This window comes from Papio anubis, chromosome 2, assembly GCF_008728515.1.
Source record: "Papio anubis isolate 15944 chromosome 2, Panubis1.0, whole genome shotgun sequence".
In the NCBI taxonomy this organism is placed as follows: Eukaryota; Metazoa; Chordata; class Mammalia; order Primates; family Cercopithecidae; genus Papio; species Papio anubis.
Genome location: NC_044977.1, coordinates 156,480,524 through 156,505,392, shown reverse-complemented (window position 1 = coordinate 156,505,392; position 24,869 = coordinate 156,480,524). Strand labels below are relative to the sequence as shown.

At 44.9% G+C, this 24,869-nt stretch overlaps 1 protein-coding gene across 1 annotated transcript in view; it reads left to right on the top strand.

Moving 5' to 3' along the window:
* Positions 1-24,869, top strand: part of EPHB1 (EPH receptor B1) — a 443,566-nt gene that overhangs the window by 333,920 nt on the left and 84,777 nt on the right. Inside the window, exons 6-9 of the mRNA XM_003895080.5 lie at positions 10,694-10,818; positions 18,605-18,767; positions 22,572-22,680; positions 23,544-23,608. Coding sequence (XP_003895129.1) covers positions 10,694-10,818; positions 18,605-18,767; positions 22,572-22,680; positions 23,544-23,608 — 462 coding nt within the window. The remainder of the gene's footprint in view (positions 1-10,693; positions 10,819-18,604; positions 18,768-22,571; positions 22,681-23,543; positions 23,609-24,869) is intronic.

Genomic DNA, 24,869 nt, shown 5'->3' with positions numbered 1-24,869 from the left:
TGGGGTATCTCCTGTGGCCTCTCCACTGGTAGTGTTTGGAGTGGACTGCCGTTCATGACCAATCATTAAACAGACCAAAGCTGCCAGTGCTCTGCTCTTGCCCCACACCTGGGAAAGGCTGGCAGACCTGAGGGGAGGCAGAGCCCTGTGACATGCCCCAGCTGACATGTGAGTACCGATGGTTGTGTCCTCAGCAGCCGTCAACAGTGCTTAGATGCCTGCCTGAAGAGTATCCTGCTCCACACACACCTCCACAGCCTCCCACAGTTGCAGGGTCACAGAGTGCAGGTTTGCTATAGTTTTCACATAAATAGCACCTTCTAAGGCACCTTTTGATTCCCGCAGCAGGGAGGAGGAGCTGTGGGAAAATGCCAGGTTGCAGCAACCCAGGAGGCAGAGGCGCCACCAGGAACACACTGCAGCCTGCCTCCTCCTCCAGGCACAGGGCTCTGCACACTTCCACCATGGGTGGGGACCCCTGATCTCCCTGAGGGCACAAGGGGTCCCAGAAGGCAGTGCCCATCCATTAGTGATGCTGATGTAACTCAATGTCCCCCACCCCTATGCCTGGCCTCCTCAAGGCTCTGGAAATGCAGAGTGCATGAGTTGTGAGGAGGGAGCCCTACACTGGTCTCAGGGAAAGGAGGCCCCGCTGTTTCTGGCTCTGCACTAACCTTCTGCGGACTTGGGGATGTCATTTTCCCCTCTCTCATCTTCATTGCTCTAATCTATAAATTGTAAGAGCTGACCAAAACTGAATGGTCTCAGATGCCCCGTCAAAGTTTAACATTCTGATTTCTAGGTTTCTAGACAAGCACTTCTCACACTTGAGCATGTGTCAGACTCCTGTGAAAGACTTGTTAAAACACAGATTGCTGGGCCCACACCCAGAGTTTCTGATTCACTGAGTCTAGGATGTTGCTCTGGAGTCTGCCTATCTTACCAGTTCCCAGATGAGGCTGATCTGGGACTACATTTTGAGAACTTACAGAGTCAGATGTATGATCCCAATAAAGAACGGCACCCCGCCCCCAAACATGTACACATCAAAAGTAATATCATAAATGAGGGCCGCTGCTATAAACCCACATTCCCAGATCAGCCACCAACCCTTAACCCCCACCTGTCACTCCCCCATTCCCCTTTGGCATGGAACCGAAAAACCCTTAGTGGATGGACCAGTGAAAGAGGAGCCTGTGGCTCCCTGCCTTGGGGTATGAGACTGAAGGCCAGGCCTGAAGCCCTCATTTATTACCCCATTCACATCTCAAATTCAGCCAGAATTCTAGAACAGCACGGAGCAGGGTACACACCTAAGGAAGTCCTCTTTCCCCAGGTGACTCCCAGGGTAGGGAGGAAGATAGGAAGCGAATGTCAGAGACATCTCAAGGCAAAGCCCAGAGTAAAAGCAAACAAGAAACCAATGTCCACAATAGAGGAAAACAATGAGAAGAATAATTAATTCTGCTTTTGTATTTATACCCAGTCTCCAAGTTAATTGCTTATTTGTTTAATCTACTTTGACCAGAAGTGTTACTGCACCAAAAATATTTAATGAGTCAGGTCTTCTAATGTAAAATTCAAGCATATTTGTGCAATGGAATGAGTTTTCATCTACAGTGGGAGAACCAGTTATCTAAGCAGGACCTTTTCAGCAAAGTTACCTCCTAGAATAGAAATGTCAGAGGAAACACAGTTCATCTGTATTGCAAATTGTTCTTCTTTGGTCGTGAGTACTAGAGGGCCGGAAGTCTTTAGTTGATATTTAAATACGAACTTTGGTTTTTGGATATGGGATGTGTTTCGTATATTAAAAAAAAAAAGATGGCCAGCCAGCCCAATCCTTCATTCCCAACCCCATCACTCATAGCTTCTAGGATCTCACAGAAGTCCCCTCGAGGGACTTCTGTGAGACTGCTCAGCATTGTTTGGGTCTCTCTATAAACCTTACAGAGTCTGGGTTGGGGAGATAGAAAATGGACTGACTTCAAGGCCCTAGCAGCTCTGATTCACCCAGAGCAGCTCTGAATTGTTCTGTTTCACATTTTATGCTTCAGGGAGAACTTTGTTTGGAGAAAGGATTTCATAGCTTTAAAAAATAGAAAACCGCCAATGTTAGGGTAACATTACAATTAAACAATCCCAGTGAGATGGGGATGGACCCAACCTGCTAGGTTTCTTCATCTACACCACAGAGAACTTCTGTCTCTAATCCCTTGTGACTACCATATTCTATGATCTTTGTGAGGTGTGAGCTGCCAAATCACAACCCTGGCTCCCTTTTCCACCTCATGCTCCTTCAAAGGCCAGTATTCCTGTTTGTTACAACGAAGGGATTTTCTGACTCCTTTTACCTCTGAGGTCTTTAGAGAAAAGCCCGCAATCATCGCAATAAGAGTAAATTTTTGTTGAACATTTATTATGTGCTAGCACACTGTGAAGAGGCTGAAAACATGGTCCTTCCCTAAAGACTTTATTGCAGTGATGGAGAGCAGAGGTGAGCACCTCGGAAGGTAGATCACAGTGCACTGTGTCCCAGCGTGGAGATCACACCCCAAGGGGCTTTGGGTTGGGAGGCAGGAAAGGACACTCTGGTAGGCGTGACCAGGCAAGGATAAGCATTGTGGGGCAGTGTGTGGCTCCCTCTGTGCCTTCAAAGGCCGGCAGGGTCATGAAAAGAGGTGCCCACAGGGAATGGCCTTCTTGGAAGAGACTCCAAAAGATGAGCTCTTTTTGGATATGGTGAATAGAGCAGTTAGATAAGAGTGGTAAGTTCCTAAGAGGGAACTGTGGGAAAGAGTCTGGAATGGTGAGTGGCTGTCACATTGCTAAATGTTTAAGAGGGAATTAGGGCTTTTTCCAGTGGGGATCCATTGAAGGTTTTGAGCATTGGAGTAACAAAGGAAAAACTGAGTTTAGAAAGATTAATATGGCTACAGAGTAGTTTGAAGTGAATGAGTTAGAGGTGGACAAGAGAGTTAGGACAGTAAGTACATGAGGCACAATGAGATACAGGTGACGAGACCTGTAGAGAGGCAGTGGCAGGGCCGTGGGAGCATTGGGGGCTCCTGGGCCTGAGCCGTACCATTAGATGGGTAGGCTATGCTTGTCCACTCTCCAGAGTCACTAGGTCTCCTTCTCCTTAGGGACAAGACACCCTATCACTTACTTTCTAGGTTGCTTCAGGTTATCTCAAAATGTTCAGGGGAAACCAGCTCTCTTCTGGAGTGTTTATCACTCCAGCCTCTGGGGAACCCAGCTCTTTGCTACCTTTCCCTTTCTCCAAGCCCATTTGTATCTATCACATCCACCATGGTTTAGTCGACGTGTATATATCCCCTCAAAGATATTTATCAGATAAATACCTGAGGCTGTCACTGGATCCCACTTTTTATATTTACCTTGGGGAATGATGCCCAGTGATTGATTTGCCTATGTGAACAGCAGTGGAGCCAGAAGGAGAGTTTGGGGTGGTTGCCAAGTCCCCAGCCTGGCAGGTGGGATCTGGTTGAAAGGAGCAAGAGACCACACAGAGAACATCTTCAGAACATTTGGGAAATTAATAACACAATAATTAATATTCCTATTTCACAGTTGAAGAACTTGAGGCCCAAAGAAGACAAGGCCTTGGGTTAACCTTCTCCCAAGATCATATAATAAGCAAATGGCAGAGCCAGAATAGGCACACACGTCTCTCTGCAACACCTGGAGGGCCCTGACAATAGCCCTTCTTTATTTCTGCTAATTCGTGCTGCTCTGGGCTGGGCCCTAGGCTCCCTACTATTCCTTACCTTACCCGTTTTCTTCACAGCTATGGTCTGTGCTATAGATCACAGGTAATTAGTCCAAGGATGATTTGGCTGGGAAATGCTGTTCTAGAGAGAATAGAAGAGGTTAGTGTTACCATATGATCCAGCAGTTCCAATCCTAGGTTGATTCCCCAGAGAAATACAAACATATGTCCACACAGAAATTTGTGTATGAATGTTTATAGAAGGATTATTCTTCAACCCAAATATTCTTCGACTGAGGAGCATTTCTCCCAGACAAAGCAATGCCCAGTGAGGGTAAAAGTGGTTACTAAGCCTTAGGTGCACACTGTGCAGGTTGGGGCAGCAGCATCACTCTGGGGGTTCACTAGGAGGACACCCCCCAAACACACACACTGTATGGAAGGGCCAAGGAAAACTACTCTACCCTGCCCACCCATGATTTATTGTGCGGGGGAGGCAGACGGCCTCCTCTTTGTATGGGTCTCCTTGGGAATTTTAGATGTGAAAGTACCTGTCACTGGAAACAGCATTTGCCTCCTAGAAGAGTTGCTAGAGCATTTGCCCGAGCTAAGGCAGAGGCAGCTCAGCTGTGACCTGCACCTTCCTAGAGCTGGTGAGAGATGGCCTCAAGCAAGGCTGTCCCTGTCACAGTTTCCACCCACACTCACAACACTGTTTTCCCTTTTAGTTAAGATTTGCTGAACACTGAAATCTGAGTTTCATAATTTTATAACCTCTTTAAACATTTTACTCCAAAAGATCAACTGAAGTCTGAGTGTATGTGCATTAATTTTAACACAGTGAACTGTTATGTCATTTGTTAGGTCCCAAAACTGATTATGGTTAAAACTGTTGACAGAAGTGTTTCGGCACAAAAATCAACTAAAAGGTTGTGAGGTATTTTTTAATAAGCATTGTAATGTATTAAAACTTAGTAATTGTCCTAGAAAAAAGCATCAAGTAAATCTCGTATTTTTGGAATCTGAGACACTTAATTGTTGGAGGAGGATGCTCCTATCAAATAAGGAAAGCAAAATGAGTAAGAAGAAACCTTTGAATATAACTGAGTCAGTAACTAAATTAAAGTGTCAAGGAATGTCATAAACATAAAATGCATGACCCAGGTGAATCTGTGATATGACAGTAAAACTCCTGCACATCAGAACTCTAGAGTCCAGAGTCTCGGTTATTAACTTTTGAGACAGAGTCATGCCACCATCTCAGACCCAGCCTGAGTCTCCTGGGACTCCACAGTTCCCTTTGGGGCCCTTTGTACAAATGGAGGGCTGTCTGGTGGTCTGCCAGACCCCATCTTCGATACTACTGGCAGTGGCCAGTGGTCAGTGGCCAGTTTGGGCCAACATTTGTTCCACGTCATCTGTGAGCTCTTTCACAACTTGCAGCAAGGGCCATCCTGTCCCTGCAATTTATTTACATCTCCTCTGTCAGTTCAGGCAAGAACAGTCTGTGCTCTTCCTCTGCTGTGTGTGATATACTATCTTGGATCTGTCTGCTTTAAAAGCAATTTGGGAGTAAGTTTTCCCCAGAGTCTTTGGTGGCAAAAACAGAGACAAAGGATTCACTCACTCAGCCTGCCTTTGCTTTTTTCTCCATTCCAGAGCCCCTTGACCAGTGATGTTTTAAGTCTTTCTGCTTCTGACACATTTACAAGGCCTTTTATTATTGGCTGTAACTCTCTTCTTCAACACTCTGGTTCTGATTCTGTTTGAACCCTAGTTGATTTTACCTTGTAGTCTGACGACACTCTTCTTTGCTCTTTGCTCTCTTCTTTGGGTCTCTGTTCTCTTTTGGGTCAGCCTCTTCCTTTGCTAAGAAAGGGTGCAGGGCACCTTTGATTCCATTTGGATTTATTGGGCACCACCTCTTTATACCTAACACATCTTTCTTGGACCTTCATCAACTTCTTTCCAAGTAACCCTAAACTAATTCTTTCTCCTTACCTTTTCTGAAGAAGGGTCCATATTTGTTTCTTTGCTAAATTTGAATAATCTTGTGAACTCTTTATTTTCATTTCTTTCTCTCAGTAGAATGTTTAATTTATTCAAAAGCTTTGTGTGTGTTTGCCAAAAAGAGACTCTTTCAGGTGTTCAATCAAACTATCCCTTCATCTGAGGAGTACGGAGAAAAGACAGCTAGCCAGGACTTACTGTGAAAACCATTGTATTTGGGGGCAAAAGGGGATGCTTCTTTGAATCAATCTTCTCATCCTCTTTAATCTTTAGCTTCAGTTTTGCTAGAAGAAGTTGGTGTTTGAGTGAATACCAGAGTTCATTCTTATTATTTTCTGTTTTGTCTGAAACTTTCATAGCACATAAAGCAACAGATCAAGAGGCGGCATTTGCCTTTGGAGAGGGAAAAACCAAATTTATCACTGCAGGTGATTTTTAATGGCAGAGCACTGAACATAAGCTGCCCCTGATTTTCAGGCGGGATAAGAAATGCTTTTTTGCTTTCTCCCATGTGCTAAATCCCATCGCAATAAAATGTAAGCAATTTAGAATGACCTGTGCGAGAACACACAGTCTTCCACAATGCCTGCAACACTTAAGTCATTGCCATGAATGTGAGAAATGCAGGCAGGGATGGCCATCACCCTTTGGCAGCTCCTCCCAGACCCATGTGCTGCTGACTGCTAGGGGGTTCGTACCATGTGTAGTGACAGGAGCATTTCTCTCCATGGATTTTGCAGTCAATTGCCTCTGGATCAGTCTGTCCTGTGATTGCCTCTTTACCATCTGACCCCAACTAGACTCCAAGGACCCGAAGTGCAGGGCCTTCGTCTGCACTTCTGTCCCCAGTGCTTAGAACAGGACTGGCACAGTGGTTGGCAAATATCTTGCGTTTTTAATGATGGCTTTCCAGACAGTAGAGACAAGGAGAAGAACCAAGCCCAGCAAAATCCTCAGGCTGTTAGCATTGATCTTTCCGTTTTTAAATACATGATGTTTCAGCTCTCAAGACAGAGGGACTCTGAAATCCTCTATGAAACTGATGTGATTCACAACATGTAGATTGTGCCTCCACAGAGGTCTGCAAGGGCAGCCTGAGAGTCATGGCGTGCAGTGGAAGGAAAGAGCTCTCAGGAGCTATTTGTTCACTCTGTCTTTGTGGACCCATTGGGATCCTCAAATGATCTGGATTGATTCCAGAAAACTGCCTCGCCTTCCCTAAACTGTCTTTATCCTCCCCCATGACTCTGTCCTGTGATTGCAAGGTGTTGGGAAAGATGATCACAGGCCATTCACGTATTTAACCATCAAGCCTTGTTGATAAGTCCAGGGCTCAGTTCTTAGTTTCATTTTACCTGACTTAGCAGTAGCATTTAATGTATTCTCTCCTCCTGGGAGCACCTTATTTCCACTTGGTTTCTAGGCGATCACACTCTCCTGGTTTTCCTTCTGCTTCATTGGTCTTTCCTTCTCAGGCCTCTTTAGTGTTTTCTCCTCATCTTCTGAATCTTGAATTTTTTCTATCTATTGATTCTCTTGGTGATCTCTGTAAGTTCCACTGATTTCAATATCTGTGAAAGATTGGTGACTCCCAGTTGGTCTCCAGCATGGACCTTATGCACCTATGTGGTACTCAGCCTCTGCTCTGGGACACCTTGGACATCTCAAATCTAATAGGTCTGAAGTGGAGCACCTGGTCTCTCCTCTCAAACTGCTTTTAGAAATGTCTCCCTGATCTCAGTTGATGGCAGCCCCATTCCTCCAGATGTTTAGGCCAAAACCCTTGTAGTCACTTGACTCTTCTCTTTCTTCCACATCCCAAATTCCTGGAAATATTCTAAATAGATTCAGAATCTGCCCACTGCACTGCTCAGGCCAGGTCTCAGCAGCCATTGTTTCCCAGGTATATTACTACAGCAGCGCTGTGATCAGCTTCCCGCTTTTTCATGACCCCTGCATTCTATTTGGAACACAGCAGAGAGTGATGACAGTATCATATAAGTCAGATTACATCACTGTGCCTTGTTGACAGTCCTCCTGTGGCTCCCCAGCTTGCTCAGGGTAGAAGCCAAACTCCTTCTAGTGTCCCTCAGGGTCCTGCCCCCACGGACTTTTCTCTTCTGGGTCCCACTGACTCCCTGATGCCCCTAGATCAGCCCCTTTGTCCCGGCTGCTCCAGATATCCTCTCGGCTCCCTCCCTCCCCTCCTTCAACCCTGTGCTCCTGTATCTGCTTCTCAGGCGGCCTTCCCTGACCACACACCTCCCACCTCTGGCATCCTGCGTCCCTTTCCCTGCTCCATTTTTTTCATTGTACTTAATATATTTTAACATAGCTTATGATTCATTTATTAGCTCTAGTCTCTGCTGAATCCCCCCACTAGAAAGTAAGCGCTATGAGGGCAAGAAATTTTATTTGTTCACTGTGGTGCCTCTAGAACCTAAAAAGTGACTGGTACGTGGCAGATGCTCAATAAATATGTTTAATTAATTAATTAACCTGGGTTATAGATATTACTAAGTTGGAGGCAAGAGAAAATACACTTGATGGCTCAATCACGATAAGAAATTATTTTCACTTACTAAACAAATAGGCCAAATTTAACACCATAAAGGTTGAGATACATGTACATTCTCATAGTCAAAGCCAAAAGCCAACTCTACAGACAAAAGATGAGGAGCATACCATGGAGAGACCTAAAGGTTATATACAACTGCCATTTCAGGACTGAACAGCAGGGACATGTTTTTCATCCAAAGGCTAATGGTCATATTAATAGATATATAATACACAGGTCATGGTAGATATTAGTTTTATTCTAATCTTTGCTGCTCAAAGAGTGGAAAGAGAATTGGGTTCACCTCCAAGCCTCATGCCTAAAGAGAATTTAGGGAACATGGTCTCATCTGGAAAAGAGCCATCTTGGGTGGCATGTAATGGTCATGGGAAAAATATTTGACTATTTTTTTTTTCAGCAGGAATAACTCAAGGAAGATCTAACTAGTTTGCTTAGATATTTGACAAGACATTTTGTGGGAGGGGGAACATCCTTTCTTACTTCAGTTGGCAGAATGGAAACCAGTGGGAAGAAGATAACTTTCAAATAAAGATAGGAAGATATGTAAATTGGTGAGACTTACCCAAGTATAGAACAGCAGCTCCTGGAGGCAAGAAGTCTCCCCTCTCTGGGGGCACAGCAGGAGCTTGGCAGCAAATTCCCGACAAGGACGTTGTAGGGGGAATCAAAACTACATTAATTCAGACCCTCTATGAAGCAGACACAAAGATGGGATTAGATGTATGAAAGATTTACCAGAGAAATGAGATGGGAGCTGGAGGAGGCTGGGAGAGCCATCAGATCATAAGAAAGGTCTGATCTCTGTAAAGGAGAGAGGGAAGGAAGGAGGATTGGGTAGGGTAGGAAGCACTATAGCCTGCTGTGTGGGTTATAAGGTAGTGCTGGAAAGGCCACTCTGGAGTCTTTGAGTGGAAGTGGCCCATCAGAGTAGTCCCATATATCGCAGGAATGGGTCTGCCATGGCATCCCTGCTGCTCCCAGTCATTGGCTGGGTGCAGCCTGTGGGAATCAGGGCCTCTGTGTGAATATGGTGATGGACTGCAGAGTGCAGGAACTGGGGCCATTAGTTAATTACTCTTCAAGGATTAGGAACTCTGAGAGGTGCATTTCACAGACACCACAAGGTCTCTAATGGGAACCAGGCATACCTGCCTTCAAGGTCCCAGAGGACACTCTGACTCTGAGCCCTTATCACACTTATTACTCTTTATGGCTTTCCTGGACTAGAAGCATCTTCGGAACAAGTGCTCTGCCTCCTCTCCCCTAGGGGCTGCACGTAGTAGGGACTCATTGAGGGTCCAATGAGTAGTGGAGAAAGCAGCAGCCCCCTTGTGACCCCATAGCTGTGCTGTGTAATTCCAGGTCTTTGAGGGCAATCTGTTAACTTGAATTGAGGATAGTAAATGTCATTCAGCTGTGGTCCCCAGAGAAACCTTTGTAAAGTGGAGTTCGAGTAAGGAAAAGACCTTCATCATTGCAAAAGTGCCAGAACTAAACGGAGCAGCCCCTGAGCAGAGCACAGATTGAAGCCTCATCCATTACCTGCCTCTTCCCCTAGAAAGACAGCCCTCATTTATTATTTCCAGACTGTTTTCATTTTACTTACACCACATGAAAAAATGTTGAATTGGGAAATAAGTAATATTATTTCCAAACAGAGATTTCTGAATCAACTTTACAGATTTGGAATTATCTTGTTTCCAAAGGTTTGATTTGTTTATCATTTCTTCATTTATACTTGTGAATTCCTTATTGGAAATGCCCTCATTTGGAAAACTGACTGTACCTCTGTTGTTGGTCTGTGTTCTTGTCTTTTTGAGAGATACCTCCTCTCTTCCTTTTAAAGTATAATAAAATCTAACTTGAAGTATTAGGAAGAGATGTTTGCTAGAATGTTCCTTTCTGTTGTACAGTAATTCTGTACCAACTGGTTCTACTCTCTCATTATCATCTCTTGCCCCAGATTCTCATCTCTGCAATAGCTCAGCCCACAAATGCAAGACTGAGGTTCCTTCGACACCTTCTTCTCAAAAACATTACAGTGTTCCTCCTTTCCTCCTGTCTTTTCCTTTGATTCCTCCAACTGTCTCTTGTTTTGGTCAAGCTTTGCTGCCTCTGAAAGTCCTATGTCCATTCCAGTTCCCGTGCACACATGCTTTCCTCTCCTAAATGCTACCTTCTCTCTCCTCTGTTATCCAAACTCCATTGATTCTGCAAAACCCACAAGAAGTTCTGCAGATCCAGTTCAGCTGATAAAGAAGGGGCAGAGTTCAAACTGAATGCCATTTTTCTCCCTGCTTACCTCTGGAAGATGGCCCTTCCCCTATAATTGAGTGTCTGTTCAGCTGCCCTGTTTCTTCCTCTCTCCACAGCCCCCTCCACCGTTCCCATCATGCACCAAGTCAGTGCCACTATGAGGAGCATCACCTTGTCATGGCCACAGCCGGAGCAGCCCAATGGCATCATCCTGGACTATGAGATCCGGTACTATGAGAAGGTGAGCCAGCTCTACCTATAAGCTTGCAAGACCCAGGGCTAGCCACTGTTCCATGGATGGTTGCTAGCTGAAGGCACGAAGGAGATAGGCTGCTGAGGGAGGGAGGATTCTGGTAACAGAGGCCAGAAGGTCCCTGGGAGAGTTCTCCAGGTCTGCCCTGGCAAAAGTCTTGTTCAAAGCCCGGGCACTTTCTGTGCCAACTAAGGAGAGAAACTTCCAGTCCACCATCCTGCAATCTGGATAGTTCACTGGCTGGGAAGGACCAGTCCCATTCTTCCAGTCATGTGTTTGATATACTAATGCAGATGCCACAAAACTGCCAGGGGTCCCCAAACCTTCAGAGGAGTGTGTGGTTTGGTAGATCAGTGTTTTCCAAAGTGTTTGTGTACCTCCAAAATAAGCTTATTTATAAATTATATGCAAGTACTACTGCACTAATATATTTGTGGAGGATAAAAAACATGTAAAATGTTTTTTTTTCAAAAGCCTATTCAAAAGGATGAGATAAAAATTAACAGAAATAGAAATTTATATATTATTTTCTTTGACTACCCTTTAGCAGCTGCTCCTGGGGATGACAGTGGGGTATGTGCTGCCAAGAAAAGGGAAATGGTGCCTGGTGGAACTGGTCCCTGGCCTCCCTCTTAACCAGGGCGAACTGCAGCCTTTGCAAAAATCTTAGGAAAGTATAGTGCCTTCTGTTTTAACCCAACACATTATTTGTAAAAACACACTATTCATTCACTTATTTGTTCCATAAGTATTGTCAACTATTTGACAGGTACTATTCTAGGATATATTAGTGATCAAGCAGACAAAGATTCCTGCGCCTGAGGAACTGACTTTCTAACAGAGGGAAACAGACAATAAACAGTGAACATAACAAATAAGAAAATCATGTAGTGTGTTAGAAAATGAGCAGCATAGAGGAAAAAAAAATTAAAAAAAGGAGCAGGGTAAATGGGATCAGGAGGGTCTGGCTTGGGGAAGAGCAGGTTGAAGAATTAAATAGAAGGGTAGAGATAGGCCTCTTGGAGAAGGTAAGATCTGAGTAAACGTGAAGAAAGTAAGACTGTTGTGAAGCAGTTATCTGGAGGAGGAAAGGGCAACAGCCTATGCAAAGGTCCTGAGGCAGGATCATGACTGGTGATTCAATGAGCAGGAAGGAAACCAGCATGGCTGGAGTGATGCAAGCAAATGGGGAAGTAACAGACAGATGAGAGAGGTTACTCCTTAAAGACTGGGTCAGGTGCAGTGACTCACACCTGCAATCCCAGTACTTTGGGAGGCTGAGGAAGGCAGATCACTTGAGCTCAGGAGTTCAAGACCAGCCTAACCAACATAGTGAAACCCCATCTCTACTAAAAATACAAAAAATTAGCCAGGAGTGGTAGCAGGCACCTGTAATCCCAGCTACTCAGGAGGCTGAGGCTGGAGAATGACTTGAACCCAGGAGGTGGAGGTTGCAGTGAGCCTAGATCATACCACTGCACTCCAGCGTGGGTGACAGAGCAAGACTCTGTCAAAAAACAAACAAACAAAACAAAACAAACAAACAAACAAACAAAAAACACTGGAGCTTTTGCACTGAGTGAGATATGGAGCTACAGCAGGTTGAGGAGTGGAGGAGGGACAAGATCTGACTTACATTTTGGACAGATCATTTAAGCTGTTCCACTAAGAACAGGGCCTGGTAGATCTACCATTATTAGCAAGGATGATGGTGGCTTGAATCAGGGTAAAAGCAGAGGGCTGTTGAAATGTAGTTGATTTCCAGATATGTCAGCTAAAGGCAGAGCCAACAGGATTTTCAGCAAGTTGGATTTCTGGCATGGGAAAGTTTTAGCCTGAACTACTTGAACAATGTAGCCGGCACTGACTGAGTAGGGGATCACTGTGGGTAGAGCATATTTGATGTGAGGACAGGAACACAAGTTCAGCTCAGTGTCTAAAATGCTTGTAAAATGGCCAAGCAGAGATGTGGGGTAGGCAGCAAGAGGTGCACATCTGGAGTTCAAGGGAGGGGACTGGGTGAAGATGTCCATCTGGGAGTTGTCAATATGTAGATAAGAAAGTCCTGAGCCTGGGTGAGGTCTTGCAGTGGGTCAGTGGAAATAAGCAGAGGATCAGAAACAGAGACCTGCAGCCCTGCAACAGGGAAGCCGTGCTGAATAGTGGGACATGACTGCACTGGAAGCAGAAGCCCTCATTTCCAGTGCCCTGTGCAGCTAACCAGCCGTGGAGCTGTGGTCCAATTACTTAACCACTCTAGGTCACAGTTTTCACATTTATAGAATGGTAGCAGTTTACCTCCCTGAAAGCGGAGGTCTAGATGGATCACCAATCTAGTCTGTAAGGAGGTATGCCCTTCAGCCATTAGAGCCGAACTTGCAAGCAAGGTGGAGGATTAAGCGGCATTCTATTCTACTTAGAGAATATTGGGTTTTATAAAGAGTTGGTTCAGATACTTCAGTGAATTGGAAATAATTTAAACCAGCTGAATTCATAAGCATCTGTTATATCTAATCCGTTTTGGATTTAGGGCTCTTACTTGCTAGATATTTTTTGTCAGTTAATGAAGTAAATGTTGACTTTTTAACATGTTTTGGAACAATGTGTTTGGACTAACTGACCACATGGTCTCATTTTGTCATCAGAGTTGACCTAACAAGGGCCCACCCAGTCCCCCTTCCCACACACATAAGCTTGTAGCTCTATTGAAATAACACCTCATCTCAGAAAAATAGTAATAATTTCTCCCCAGTGTGCACCTATTGTGTGCCAGGGATTTTATAAACATTATCTACTTTCTTCTTCACACGCCAATGTGGTAAATGTTAGTATCATTGCTATGGGTAAAGAAGTTTTTAAAAGGAAAACAAAGAAGTTAATAAAACAAAAGCCTTGTCCAGAGTCCCACAGCTGGGAAGCGAGCCTGGGTCCTTTGCCCTGCAGCAGTTGGTGGTGCTGGGAAGAGGGGAGAATGTATTAGAGACCACATACTCCTTCTCCTCATCTGCCGTGCCCAGAGCAGTCACGTCAGTGGGCAGCCAGGGTAGGGGTCAAAGGCTTAATGACAGGCTGAGCACTGAAGCCACGTGGCTCATGCCTGTGTGCCTTGGCTCCTTCCTCCCAAACCAGCCCAAGCTCCTCCACTGCCTTTCCCCTTACAGCTTTCCCTTGAAAACTGTAATTAACCTCAACTTCTTATACTATAAAAGCAGCTTATTCTCCCATTCAGGCTACCTCCCTGCTCCTTAGTAATTTGTACTAATTATTAACAGACACACATACACAGCAGCCCAGTGCCTGCAGCAGCTTCCACACCTCAGTGAAGCATATTATTGTCCCCACTCCAGAGGAGAGAATGCTTTCCTTGGGAACACAGAAGGTTATTTGCCCAAACATTGGTTACCGTTCGGTATATTACTGTGGAATGCTCCTTCATTTATGGAGTGCGTGGCTACAAAGTCCGTTACATTGCTTTGACTATTCCTAAGATAACCAAAGAAAAAGATGTTAGCCCATGAGGGCCTTTTGAAGCAATGATGATAATTCATCGTATGCTGAGTATCTATTCTGTGCCAGATATACACAGATTTATTAGCTCTGAACCTTAAAGGAAAAAAAAAAAGTATATACTTGAAAACACATATAGCCAATTTATAGATGATGGAGCTATGTCATGGAAACATTAAATGACTTACCCATAACAACACAGGTCATAGCTAGGGAGTCACAGAAACAGAACTTTACACATTTTTATTATACTTCAGTGGTGGAAACTTCTGAGCTTGATAGGAGCATGGATGCAAGCACCCCTGATGCTGAGGATCTCGAAATTAATGTGGCTCCCAAAATAAGAGATTGTATCTTAATAATAAATCCAAATACTTGCGAACAGAATGATCTGCCTATCTGCTCCGTGTGGCCTTGGAATCCTGGTCTTTAGAAGATGTAAACACAGAATTCAGTGCAGTGGGTGTCCTGGATTTGGTCCAAAGAAGCAAACCCCATTATTTCTTCATCTTGTGCCATCTCCTCTCCCCACAAGGAAGCCCCAGCCCCTTCATCTAAACCAGGAGTCAGCAAGCTTTTCCTGTAAAGAACCAGAAAGTAATTAATTTAGGCTTCTGGGCCATATGGTTTTTGCCCTAACTGCTATAGTGGACTCTGCCTTTGTAGCAGGAAAGTAGCCATAGGCAATATGCAAATTGATGGGCGTGGCTGGGTGCCAGTGGAACTTTATCAAAACAGGTAGCTGGTTCATGAGGGCAGTTTTGTAACCCCTGAAAACCTTCCATGGGTCTTCTGCTCCACATAACCCTTGGTTTGCACTTAGGACCCCTTTCAGTTTCACTCTATGAGTAGAATTGATGAGGCTTTTGCTTCCTCCACCAGCTCATTAATAGAGAGCTCAGATGCCATCGAGCTGATGACACTCCCCGAGCTTTTCCCATGTTCATCTCCTTCCCCATTTTAATACATTTCCATTCATCATTCTCTCTTGTTTACTGTCGTGTAGCACTTTTCACTCCTGGTGTCAGCACTTGTAGGCAAACCATGGGAGGAGCATCTACATCTGCTCTCAGCTGTCTTAATGATTAAGCGTTTATGGTTACTCGCTCTTCATAATAACTGTATAGGTTAGGACTGGCTGGTTTAGGCCTTGGGAATTCCTACCTTTCAAATTTTAGGATCATTTTCTCAGAGAGACTCTTTCAGACCTTGGCAATATCTTGTGCTCAATCAATTGGTTCAAATAACTGGACCGAAGTGTACTGTTTATTTATTCATTTAGCACTGAGTTGTTGAGCACCCAGGTGGTATGAGCACTGCGCTGCATGTTGGGGTGGGGAAGGAGAAATGAGGGAAACATGGTCTCTGCCCTCAATAGCTGCATTCTCCATCCTGCATCCTCTGTCTCCGACATACTTATAATCAGTCATAAGCAACCAATAGAAAAAAAAAAGTAACTTGTGGCTGTTACTGATTTGCCCGAAATTGATTAATGATTTTGTGGGGAACAAGAGCTAATATTCATTTTAATCACTGAACTTCTTCAAGAATGTTTGGACTATAAAGTGATTATGGAGTAATGTTTGGTCCTCACAATCCAAATACCAATGATGTATTAAAATAGTTTTTCAATAACAGCTATCCAGTCACTGCTTCACATTTATCAACCAGCGCCTGATTTCAGCAGATTCTAGTAAAACCAGAGAATTCAGGCAGCTGCTTGAATTTTGTAGCAATGGAATTTTATTCTTATTTGCAAGGTTACTTGGTGATTTTCATAGTTTCAGATCTCAGGTCTGCACTGTGTCAAAATAGAAATGATCAAAGTTCTGGATGACATCCCTTTTATAGTGGACAGCCTTTCTTCTGAATCCCTGATCGGTGGTGGGGAGGATCCCCTTGTGTTTAAGTAGATCAAATAGTGGGTAGGCAGCTCCTCTGCAGGCAGTCTCTCCCAGGGCCCAGTAGACATCCCCTTCATTAGAGTGAGAATGGTCCTCTTTGTAACTTTCAACTGTGTGTTTGAGCTGACCTGGGACCTGTGGTCCCTCACAATTGCTTCTGAATCATTTATGGGCATTTCTATGCCACCCACACTTCAGATATGCCAATTACTTGCAGTCTCCTGAACTTCTCTAGGCCTTGCTTCTGTATGTTTAATTCTGTTCTCACTCTCCACATCCATCCATGTGGCTAATTTATTTCATCTTTTGTGACTCAACTCAGGTCACCCTTTCCCTGAGTCACTCTGCATCTCTGGGCTGGATGGTCCTCTGCTGTGCCCCCACAATCCCCTGAACTGCTTTCTGCCAACTCACTCAGTCAACACTGCTGTCGTCTTCTGTTCATTTATCAGTCTACCCACAGATGTTACATCCCCAGAGGAAAGGGACCATGCCTTTGTACCTGCAGCCCATGTATAGCACCCAGACATAGTAGTGTGTCATAAACATAACTGGCTGGCCAAATGAAGGAATGAGTGAGTAAATACACATCAGGTCATCTTTGATTTTGCAAAGTAGGCTTTTATATATTTTAAACAATGGGAATTTCTTTTCACTGTACTGTATTCTTTACATATATTTATGTAAAATATATTCTTTATATATTTTAAACAATGGGAATTTCTTATCACTGTACTATATCCTAGCTCAACTCTCTTTCTTCTGTCATTTTACTGAGAATGCAGTTTACAATTTGTAAAGCATGCTTCTTGAACCACTGTGCCTAGAACTCATCTCAGTACCCCAGATCTGCACAGGAGACACAGGGACTTGGATCACTCCTTCCTAGTGATCCAAACTCTTCATTTTCACTAGATCCCCATTTTTCTCTAGGATTCATGGTACAGACAAAGACAGGCCCGGGCTTCAAGCTTCTGTTCGTGCATACTTGCAGATAACCCAGAATCTTTGCAAACAAAAGATATGCTCATGTGAAAATGATTAGAGGCCAGGCTGGTATATAAGAAGGTGCTGGGGTGAGGTGTGATTCGGAATGACAGTGGTGTAGAGTCCACAGCCCAGACTGGTGAGAGAAACCTTCCAAGAGAGGAGGCCTTGGGAAATATAGGCTTAAGCAATCTGGATGGAGTAGAGGAGCCCTGGAGAGAGACATTTTAGACAAAGAAAACAGCCTAAGCAAATGCCTGCTGGCCAGGATGTGGTCCCCGGATTTAGGGGAATGTGAGCAATTGGAATTGACTTCAGCATGAAGGACCTGTGAATTTATATTTAAGAGTTTTGCCTTTGCATGATGATAGTTTTTAAGAAAAGAAGCGTGGCATTGGGTGGGGTGGATGGGGAACATCAGGAAAGACAAGAGGCTGCAAAAGTCCAGGCACAAATCACGTGTTTAATAAGATAAGCAGCAAGGAGAAAAAGCCACCTTTAAGGGCACTCATGATGGGCGAAAGAGTCATGCTTCTGGAAAACAGAAGAACTCTCTGCACATCAGAGGACCCAAGTGTGCAGATGACAGGGACTATAGTGGTCAGCACAGAAAGTGCCGGAGAGAGTGACAGACAGAAGAATGGGGCTGATCCCGAGTAGGTGGGGGGATGAGGGCACAGGGGCCGCTCTCCAGGAACAAGGTACACACCCGCTCTGAATGCTGGCAGGAAGTAGCTGGGGGATGCACACCCAGACACAGGGCAAGGTAAGGGCAGAAGTAGGTGTGGAGGGCAGTACAGAGTGGCCTCTACCTCTTCAGCAGAGTGGACACAAAGCCTTTTGCCTGAGCACTTGAAGGAACTGAAGGGAAGTGAGGTAGAACAGCCACTTTGGGGAGTGTCTAGGGAGATCCTGAGTCAGGGGAGAAAACAGGACAACTCAGCAGAAGCAAGACAAAGAGAGACAGCAGGGGGCAGATGGATGTTGCCTAGTTTGCTTCTGCTGAGGTCAGAGACTTGAGGGGATTTTGCAAAGCTGAATATGCTATGTTATTTCACCTCTGAACCGTGGGGGAGGAGGACTAGAGAATGACTCTAAGCTTCCTTGCCAGTCCCTGAGCACTCAGCCATTTCCCTGGGCCTCTTTCTTCAGAATGTGGCCACCTCATAGTCCAGACCTGACCCTGAATCCCTGCATTCCCTTGGCCCAGATCAGACTTCTTGTCCCCATCCAGAGGAATGGCCTGGAGCTGATGACAACTTCCAGCAGATCTGCAGGACCAAGAACTAATGGGGCCTGCGTACTCCAGGGTGGAATGGGCTGGGGGTGTAGCCTTCAGGAATGGGATGGTGACCCTTTCCCTTGCTTTCTTTTAGGAACACAATGAGTTTAACTCCTCCATGGCCAGGAGTCAGACCAACACAGCAAGGATTGATGGGCTGCGGCCTGGCATGGTATATGTGGTACAGGTGCGCGCCCGCACTGTTGCTGGCTACGGCAAGTTCAGTGGCAAGATGTGCTTCCAAACTCTGACGGATGGTAAGGGTCGGGGAGGGCAGTGGCAAAATCACAGCGCAAGCAGTGTGGGAGAAAAAGTAGCCCCAAAGATGCTGCACTAGCCAAAATGCCAATCTCCAACTGGATTCCAGGGGAATTCCCTTCAAATGGGTTGCCTCCCAGTAGGGCCATGCAGATTTTCCTGAAGTCTGGCTCATTTCTCTCCCAACATCTGATTGGATTTGCCTTTGAAGGGTCTCTTGCCATGTGTGAGCTTGCGTTTCAGCAATGAGACTCATTCCTGTCTCATGGAGCCAGTGTGCCCTCTTGCCTCTGTATCCAGGGCCAGATGCCTCTGCTGTTTCACCCTCACGCCCACTTCACTCCTCCGTGCTTATGGTCTGAAAGCTGAGCTAATGGCCCAGTTTCATGAGCCGAGGTCTTCAGGGAGGAAATGTGGGAGACAAAATGTGGGATGTGGCAGTCTCAGGCACCTGGGATCTCAGAAATTTGAAGCAACTTCACATGTGACCCCCAGTACGTCCTGCTCAGATGTCTCCAGAGAGAACAGCCAAGGTGTCCTCAAGGCCAGAAAGTCTATCACCATAAATATACTTCTACCTTTGGGTTTTATTAGTTCCCTATTATCACTATCTGCCCCAGTCCTCTGAGACCACCCCCCTCAATAGTTCTGAAAAATCTGATTTCCCAGTAGCCTCAGCATTGTGCTCAAGTGTATCCATCTGACTGTGCCCACCACTCTCTGTCTTAGCTAGCCATTTACCATAGTTTATGTACTCATTTGTGTATCTGCCTACCTACCTATATTATCTGTATTTATTATTCACTTATGAGCTGTTTCCTGATAGTTTTCCAAATGTCAGTCTATTCCTGACTCCCCAAATTGAAAGCTTTCAATTTTTTCCTTCATTAATTAAATTATCCATAAAACCGTCTGTCCTTATATAGCATTTTATTTTAGGCCTATGCTCTTAGTCTGGGTGTTTGATAGGGCTTGAGATTTTATCTTGATGCACATTGTATTTTTTAACAATTTTGAAATTCATTGGGAACATTTAAAATCAGGTGGTTTCTTACAAAAATCAGGATGTTGATGTTCTTGTGAAAAAATTATAAGAAAAGCAAATGCTCATGAGCACTCTGGAGTGAGGACCTTGCCTTAAAGTTGAGAGGCAGCTGTCTCCATATGTTACCCACCACTTCCCAATATTTCTAACCTGGATGCTTTGATATGAACCATCTGGCCCCTGTAGGATTGGAGTTTGCAACTATTTTAAGTTTATTTGAGGTGAACTTTCTCTTATATTTTGAGGATGGTGAGATGGGGTAGAGAGGTAAGCCAGTTAATTCAGGTTAATGAGGCTACTGGTATGAAAAGAACACAGACTGTCTTCTTTTTCCTTAAGGATTCTGTCCCCCACTTTGCACCTCACTTACTGTCTAGATTTATAGGCACTCTGGCATCAGGAGGTACACAGAATTAAAAGCCCAAAACTCAAAATGCTCTGAGTGCTGGTCTCTTGGCAATTCTACTAGACAAATCAAGAAGTAACAAATTTCTCCCAAGAAGGCTATTTCTTTTACATTTGGCAGTTAAGTGTTGCAAACCCAAGAGGGGCTAGAGGTAAGAGTGTTCTGGTAAGTGGCCAAATTTGGGAGTATTTATCTTAACGACTGAGGTTCACACATGGGTACTGATTATGTTCACTGGGAAAGCAGGCCTGTCTGCAGAGCAAAGGTAGTCAAAAGGTTGATTGGTGATAGGGTCATTGGGGCAGGGAGGACCTGTGGAATCCCTCCCAGAGTCAATGGCCACACTTTGGGCTGGTGACCTCCACACAGGGCAGACCCACTATGGCCCTGGGCTGCTGTTAGCTACACTGTTCTGATCTTTGACATAGCTGCCTAATTTTTAAAAAATCATTCAAGTTTCATATTACATTATGAAGTTTTTAATTTATAAAGACGTTGTTAAGGAGGCTTCATTGTGGTTCCCTGTGTATTTTTCTATTGCCAAATTTATATTTTAAATACACACATTACAGAAAGCAAATACACATATTACAGAAAGCTCTCAGCTGAGGGCAACTGAAAATTTACCTTCAGTCTTTAAAATTGACTTCCATCTTTAAAATTCTAGAGAGTGGGAGGCTTCAAGAACCAATATCCTTGTTCTTAGAAATCTTTTTCGCCAACATGGTTGAAGGATAGTTCTCAAACATTGGGGAACATTAGAATCGCCTGGACTGTTTGTTAAATATGCAGATACCCTCCTCTTCACCCAGAGGTTCTTATTCAGTAGATCTGAGGAGGGGTCTGGAAATAGGCATGTGTAACAGTCAGGCTCAGGTAATTCTGATAGCTCATGGGGAACCTCACTTTAAGAAGTATTATCGGCTGGGCATGGTGGCTCACACCTGTAATCCCAGCACTTTGGGAGGCTGGAGGCGGGTGGATGGATCACTTAAGGTCAGGAGTTCAATACCAGCCTGGCCAACATGGTAAAACCCCACCTCTACTAAAAATATAAAAAGTAGCTGGGTATGGTGGCGTGTGCCTGTAATTCCAGCTACCCGGGAGGCTGAGACACGAGAATTGCTTAAACTAGGGAGGTGGAGGTTACAGTGAGCCAAGTTTGTGCCACTGCACTCCAGCCTGGACGACAGAGCAAGACTGTCTAAAAAAAAAAAAAAGTAGTATTGTCATTAGGGTTGCTAGATAAAATATAAGATGAACAGTTAAATTTGAATTTCAGACAAACAAAAATAGTGTTTTAGTGTAAGTATCTCCCAAGCAATATTTCAGGCATACTTATACTAAAACCTTATTCATTGTTTATCAGAAATTCAAATGTGATTGGCAGTCCTACATTCGTATTTGCTATAGCTGGCAACTCTAATTGTAATAGAACATAAATAGCTTGACTTCCATATGCCTAGGTCCTGAACATTAGATAATAGTTCTTTCAAACACCAGTGAAAGCATAACTAGGACAATACTAATACTAGCCAGTTGGGCACAATGATTTGTATAGATTAAAGAAAAGAGATGTAGTATTTAGGACACCCATGATAGAGCAGACAGGGTGAAATGTGCTTCATATGATTTGGTTTTTCTCAACAGTCTGAGGGTCAGAAAGACTAAATCACATGTCCAATATCACAAAGCTTACACATAGTAACACCAGGATTTAGGTGAGCTCTGTCTGCCTCTATGACCCATAGGCTTCCCATTCCACTGCATAATTCAGCATGGTTCTAACATTTGGCAGAAGTCTTGATCATTTTCTTCTTGAGTGGGAACTCAGAGTGCTGGGCCATTCATTTCTCAGGCATTTCTTCATCCTCCACAGTGCCTGGGGGTAGTGCTGGCTGACTGCAGATACTCTTTAAATATCTGCTCAATGAATCTGTTGACTCTGCGCCATTTCATAACTTCATGCTTTAGAAGATATTTCAGCAGTGGTTTTCATTTAGATAAGTCCCCTTCATTGGAATGTCCTTAACATGGCTGACAGTTCTTTGAGAGACCTTCCAATTGAGGGAATATAGATTGGGAGTCATCTCTGCTCCAGGAATGTCATCAGCTGTAGTTCCCAGATTCTGTCACGGCTGTTTTGTTTTCATTGTCCTTTGTTTACGGTTGTTTTTGTTTATTTATAACTTAAAAATTGCTGTTTGTTTTGGTTAGACTTACAGCTCTGACACATAGACACTGCCCTCTACATATATGTGTATTTAGATCATGTGTTTGGTATCGTGCACTGAGTATCAGCTGTATGCAAAGGGCGCATGGGAAGGATTCTAATGCCTCTTTCTCACCTAGATGATTACAAGTCAGAGCTGAGGGAGCAGCTGCCCCTGATTGCTGGCTCGGCAGCGGCCGGCGTCGTGTTCGTTGTGTCCTTGGTGGCCATCTCTATCGTCTGTAGCAGGTAGGTCCTCCACTCTCACTTGTTCTCCTTGGACCCAGAGAGCCCCTCTCCATATGCCCTTTCCCGGGCTGTGTGGATCAGATAGGGTGTGACCATTCACGACCACAATCATCACTCCATCTCAATCCAAGAGCAGCCTAGAATTCTTCAGATATTTATTTAGCTGGGAAAAAAAATTGTATGAGAGCTGGGCAAGGCTATGAGTAAACAGTATCCATCCTCAAACCTCATTTTAACGAAGACTTTTAGCCCCCCTTACACACAATGGCTTTTCAGAGTGACAGTTACAAAATTGCCTTTGACCCACTGGAGCATCAAGCCTGTGCACAGCCCATCCTCCAGTTAGAGAGCTCAGGCTCTCAGCAGCCAGCAAGAGGGAGGCAGACTGGCAGGAGAGAAGATGAAGAGGAAGGGGAAACTCTGAGTTCTGCAGAAGAGCTAGCCCTGAAAGCCTTGTGAATTTTTAATACTGCTGCTACTGCCTTCAGTCGTTAGCCCAGATTCTGCCATGCAAACCCCTGTAGTTGGCTCCCTCCCAAGCAGTTCTGCAATGTAGCTTAAGTGCTGATGGGCATCCTCTTTGCCTCTGCCCTCATCAGCTCTGCCCTCTAAATGGGGTCCCACAGCCCCGCTGGGCTTCTGTAACCCTTGACTGGAAAGCAGACCCATCTGCCCACAGGGGTGAGGTGTGATCAACCAGAGCTCTAACTGCAGCAGGAGGGCTGAAGTGAGAGTTGCCCAGTCCCCAATCCTGGGAGATGTCCCGGGTGAGCCCCCATCTGGACTGGGGCCTAGATGGAGGTACCTGGAACAGAGTGGTGGGTGTGTCCTGTGGCTGAGCGAGCACCTCTTTGTATCCGCAGGAAACGGGCTTATAGCAAAGAGGCTGTGTACAGCGATAAGCTCCAGCATTACAGCACAGGCCGAGGTAAGTAGAAAGCAGACACCCAGTGTCTAACCCCCACAGGCCTCTGGGTTAATGCTCAGAGTGCTCTTCATAGCCAGACTGGCTGGTCCCGGTGGCAAGTTCCCTCTCAGCCCCAGTGCCTTAGCCACCTTTCTGCAGGTTCCCAGGGGCAACAGGCTGCCCTCCCATCTGCCGTCTACCTGTTGTGGGTACTCACTGGATGCCTGGTGGGTAGATTATTGTCTGTGTTGATAAGCCCATATAGGACACAGAATGCAGGGAAAAGATTGGGTTTAGCAAGTCAATGAATCCTCAAATCAGACTCAGTGGGAAAAGATGGAGGGCTCTCTATTAACATCTTCTGCCTTATCTTATCCAATTGAGTGGCTGGGGAATGTGTTAACCAAATTCACAGATAAGCCATAGAACATGAATGTAGGGAATTAAAAAGATAGCAGAGCCCAAGAGGCCAAAGTGCTGGGATATCTCCCAAGTGTTTTCCTTTAAGCAGTATCTTTAAAAGTTTTTCTCACTCATTATCCTCCTCCCCTCTCTTTTACAAACCTATATTTATAATATCTTTATAACTAAAATTTCTTTTCACCAATGTGCAACATAAAGTTCTCTATCAGACTCATTTTCTCATCTGTATAATGATGGCATTGCAGGATCTGAGAAAGGTCTCACTAGGTCAGTTGGGCCACCCTCCTGCCTCCAGAAAACAGAATTCTCAGATCCTTACAGCAGACACATTCTGTTTCTAAATAACTCCTTTTGAATTCGACAGATGCCCTCAGAAATCTGTCCCAGCACTGTGTGCTATGCTCTGTCGAGGCTTCTTCTGTGAGCCTCGTCTCACCTCAACCCCTTTGTTGCAATGTAAGGCCAGTGCTTCCTGTTCTCTCAGCAATAAGCGTGGAAAACAGACCTCCCAGGTACCTACATGCCAAGCCTGCCTCCACACGGGGGTTCTTCTGGGGGCGAACATGGACTCCCAGGCCAAAGTTCTCATGGACCAGACTGCTGCTTCTCCAAGGTTACCCAAGGCAGGAAAGTGATGCCAGGATGTTCACAGAAGCAGCTGCACCATGAAGGAGCTTGTGTTCTAATGTGGCCAGTGCTGACTCGGGCTGTACAAAGGGCACTTCGTAGATGTGGCTTTCAATCTAAGATCAAGACCTTGCCAAGGGTTTGCAGAGGCCCAAGCCCCTGGCAGCTGGGCTGCTGCCCAGGGCACTTATTGCTGGAGGGAGCTGTGGGTTCCTGACTGGCACCACTGCTT